This window comes from Plasmodium gallinaceum, assembly GCF_900005855.1.
Source record: "Plasmodium gallinaceum strain 8A genome assembly, contig: PGAL8A_v1_100, whole genome shotgun sequence".
NCBI classification, from domain to species: domain Eukaryota; phylum Apicomplexa; class Aconoidasida; order Haemosporida; family Plasmodiidae; genus Plasmodium; species Plasmodium gallinaceum.
The window spans coordinates 26,290-31,221 of NW_021628292.1; the positions used below are offsets into that span (position 1 = coordinate 26,290).

The 4,932-nt window shown below is 18.0% G+C and overlaps 1 protein-coding gene across 1 annotated transcript, besides 1 other annotated feature; it reads right to left on the reverse strand.

Moving 5' to 3' along the window:
* Positions 1-514: 514 nt before the first annotated feature.
* On the reverse strand, positions 515-1,675 carry PGAL8A_00376300 (fam-e protein; the record flags this gene model as incomplete). The annotated part of the gene is made up of 2 exons (XM_028673518.1): positions 515-544; positions 701-1,675. 2 exons carry the CDS (start codon positions 1,673-1,675, stop codon positions 515-517), a joined length of 1,005 nt encoding a protein of 334 aa, XP_028529963.1.
* Positions 1,676-3,565: 1,890 nt separating this feature from the next.
* Positions 3,566-4,261: a repeat region.
* Positions 4,262-4,932: the final 671 nt, after the last annotated feature.

Sequence of the window (4,932 nt, forward strand, 5' to 3'; positions counted from 1 at the left end):
AATAAAACAAAATTAAAAATGAATAATAAAGTTAAAAACAAATATAAATATTACAACAAGAATTAATATAAATTTAACATTCAAATAAATTTAAACTCAAATTAATGTTAATTTAATAATAAAACAACAAAACATTTATTTTATTTTAGTATATTAATAAAAATTTTTTATTCATTTTATTTTTGGAAAATAATAAACAATATATATTAAAGTATAATTTGTATATATATTTTTTCCATAATATATATATTTCATGTTATATATAAGAATATGAATTTCTTCACATAAAAAAAGGTATTTAAAATTTATGGAATTTATACATAAAAAAATTTTAATTTCAATTTCATATTATACATATTTGTACAAAATTTTTATATTCTACATAATTAGGAAAATATATGGTAAATAAGAATTTTAATAAAAGTATTAAATCCAAAAATATAAATTTCCTGTAATTAATTATATATACATCTACACTTGTAAGTATATTAGATCTTATTAATAAACTTAGCATTTATGGTTCTTTATATGAAGCATATCTCTTCTGAAAAAAAAAAAAAATAGGATTTATTTAATGAATATAACATATATATATTTTTATTTATATTTTCATCTTTATATATTAAAAAATAGAAAAAATATAATGGTAAAGTATATATGTAATAGGATAAATTATATATTTAAATTATTTTTAACTTACTTTTTTTCTGTTTCTTCTAAGTACTTTATATAGATAACATCCTACAAAAAAAAACAAAATTAAGAAAGGAAAAAAAGACATTGCAATAAGACTAGATGAAGTATTATCCTCATTAGATATATATCTATCTTGTTTAGATGCCAATGCTAGACTTTGTGAATGTGGTACTACATCTTTTATAGTACTAATTTCTAACTTACTACATGGATATAATTCATTAGGTTTCTCGTATTGACATAGATATGGGGTACAATAATTTGGACTTTCTTTTATACAACTATTTGGGAGATATACAAATTTAGTAGGTGCTGTTAACCCATTATATGGTTCTAGTTGACATAATTTCCCATTAAATTTAGCATCCTTACAAAATATATTACCATTAGAATTCTTCTTGCATATAGAATATCTACAAACTTGTTCTGATGAATTTCCTTCTGTTACATAGTGGCATGAATCTTTACTAAAAAAAATATCTTCATATTTTGCTTTATGAGTTGCATGTCTTTTATTTTTTAAATATTTTAAACCAATTTGAAAATTATTTTCATTATCTCTATCAAGTATATCAATAGTATTAAATGAAAGAGGTCTTCCTATGTGAGTTTTTTCAACTTCTTGGCATAATGATAATCCTGGTTTTAAATTCCGAAAACGACATAAATATACTAAACTTGAAGCATAGCCACTCTTTGGATTCACTTCATATAGAAACACAATATCATTATTGCTATCTTGTGAAAGAAAAGTTATTTTGGCGTCGTTTTTATAAGGTGGAGGAGTATCTTCAAATACAAATATATTTTTCTTAATATCATCTCCAGAATTTTTTTGCGAATATTTTACAACTGTTTTAAATGCAGGGTCACACTCAACCGATTTAAATTTACTTCCATGTAAAACACATGCAGTCACATTACATTTGGTAATGTCTTTTTCAGGATTTTCACATCCTTCATTATATAGAAGTGCCATTTTTAAAATTAATGCAACATATATTTATTTTTCTTATTTTTTATCTCTTATAATTTTACATATATCCTATTATATTTTTGTAGAAATATTATTTTTTTAAATTCTTACTTTTATTTATGTATATATGTTTTTTATCTTAAAACAAATTTAGTTTATAAAATATACTTAAAAATAATTTAAATATAATTCATATATTTTTACTTAACTACTATAATTTAATTACATTTCTTTGTTCCTTCCATAAAATACATTATTATAAAATTTATTATTCATCGTACAAATTTTTTAATTTTATATTATTGTTCATGCTTTCTTGCATGAAACATAAAAGAAATGAAAAATCTAAATATTAATACTACAGATATAATAAAAAAAAGCTAATAATAAAGAATTTTTTCAGCAAAAAAATAATGTTTTTCTTTAGTTTATTAAGAAAAATTCTAAATAAATTAAAGAAAATAAAATATTCTTTATAAACAATTAAAAAAATAGGTATAAAAATGATGTCATAATATTATTATTTATAGAATTATTAAATTGCAATTATATAATATTTATTATATTAATTATAAGAAATAACAAAATTTATATTAATTTTATTTTAATAGTTATGTACAACTAAGGAAGGTAAAGTAATAATATTATATAATAGCTACTTAATAGGTAAAAAAAAAAATAATATCAAATAAAATGGTACATGCAACAATATTTATATAAACAAATAATAACATATAGATAAAAAATATCAAAATAAAATAGTATATATATATATATATATATATATATATCTTATTTAATTTTAACTTTATATATTTAGTTTTTACTATTAGATTTGAGTATAATTTCGATATTTAATATTAATTTTAATGATTAGTGAAAGTTTTTTTCATATTGTAGAACACTAAGTTTTTCTTATTTATAATAAATTTCCTAAACTAAATTATTGTATATATATAACTAAATAATGCTAAAATCTTTGTAAACCAATCATAAAAACTATATAAATCGTTTGCGTTATATTTAATTTTTTCATATTATATATTTTTCTATTTTCTTTAAACATACATATATTTAAAATTATTCAATAAAATAAATACATACATAAATTTAAAAACATCATTTAAATATATTTCTTAATACATCAAATATTTGTATTGACGAAAAAGTATGTTAATTTAGTAAAATTTTTTTCGTGAAAAATATATTATTTTATGTTGAAATTTCTTTCTTTTTCAAGATTTAAATCGTAAATATATGTTCATAGAAATCTTTTTATTCTTAATTAACTATAATATGGTTAGTTAATTTTATATTTTTATTTTCCTCATATAGTTTATAATGAATATGTATAAAGGATTTCATTTATCATTTTATTTTAGGCAATATAAATTTAAGAAAAAAAAAGAATAAAAATAACAAACTAAATTATTTAAAGGTAAAAATAGAAAATATAATTTTTAAATTATTTAATAGTAGTTAATTTATAATGTTTAAAAATTATCAAAACTTAAGATATGTGTCTTATGAGTCTTATATGTAATTTTTCTTTTTTTGTAACTTTTTTCTACATAAAAAACATCAATAATTTATCATTTTTTCATCATTTAAAACGTCTAAGTTGTGGTAACATTTATATTTATAAGTATTTTACTAAATTTATCATGTAAAATTAGACTACTAATAGAATTGATCAATTTTCTAGCAGAATTTAATATTACATATAAGTAAAATTTTGCATGTGATATAAAATTTATTTTTATAAATGATATTAAAAAAAAAACATAATTTCATAAGTAATGATTTTTTATATGAGCCTTTCAAAATAATACACGTATAATATAATTCTTATTTCTTTTAATATGTATTCATCAATAAAAAAAAAATTATTTCATTTACATATATTTACATATTGTTATATTAACTGGGTGTTCGGTGACTTTACTAGAGTACTGAAAAAAAAAAAAATTAATAAAGAGCATGTAGAGATGCCTCTACGATTTTGTTGTATTTATATATATTTTTAAATGCTTTGAATGAGAAATTCTTAATAGTGTGCTCTACTTCGTTCAGCATTCTTTAATTTCAATAGGCATTTATTTACTTTAATAAAAATCCTTATTTTTATTAAAAATTTAAATCCTTATTGAATATTGACTATTAATTAATTGTAAATTACTTATTTCTTTGTTATGAGTTATGTTCAGCAATTTAAATATATAGCTGCTGAATTAACAAACATAAACAATTAGTAAAAATGCAAATAAATTATATGAATATTAACTACGTGAAAATTTTATTATCACGTGTATAAAATTTTCTCTCACAAATTCAAAATATAAATATTGTGCAAATTAAACTTTTTTATAAACACATTATTATCTTTTGTAAAAAAAATCTGTCTCATCAAAAAAAAATAAAAAATCTTTTTTTTTTTTTTCTAACTTTATCTTTTTCAAAAGAACCATTTCTCAAAAAAAAAATTCCAATAATTTTTTTTTTTTTTTTTTTTAGTTAGCACAACTACGTATTCTCCACATAGCTAGTCCTTTTATAGCCAAAAAGGTTAATGAAGTCTTTTATTAAACAAATGATTAGCAATCCATATTCATTGATCTCACATTAGCAAACATAATTAAGAGAATACAAAATAAATTATATAAATACTGAAAAATAAAAAACTTTTAATATCGTAGTATAAAATTTTCTCATAAAAATTCAGAAAAAAATCTTTTACAAACCTATTACAAAAAAAATTTTTAATCAACAACTTTTATTATTCGACAAAAAAAATCATTTTAAAAAAAATGAAAATATTTATTTATATATTTAAGTTATAAAAAGAAAAAAAAAATTAATAACCAATTTTTTTTTTGTCTATCACTTGCGTGATAGTCTATAAACCGTATTATTGATTTGCTCTAAGTAATATTTAAAACAAGTAAAATTGATAAAAATATTTTAGTTTATACTTGTTTAAATGAGGGAAAAATGTTCACATATGAATGCATGTACTAAAAAAATAAGTATATAAAAAATATGTACAATAAAAAAAAATACTTGCACTTAAAGTAAGCACATAAAAAAAAAAAAAAAAATGTATATATATTTTATTATATTTTTGTTTGTGTAGTTATAATTAAATAAAGAAAGCATATATTTTTTTGCTGTGATTTTCATTTAAAATAATTATTAATTTTTTTATTTTATGTAAGATTAAAAAATTTAACACAAAATGTTATATGCTTAAGATATTGTGT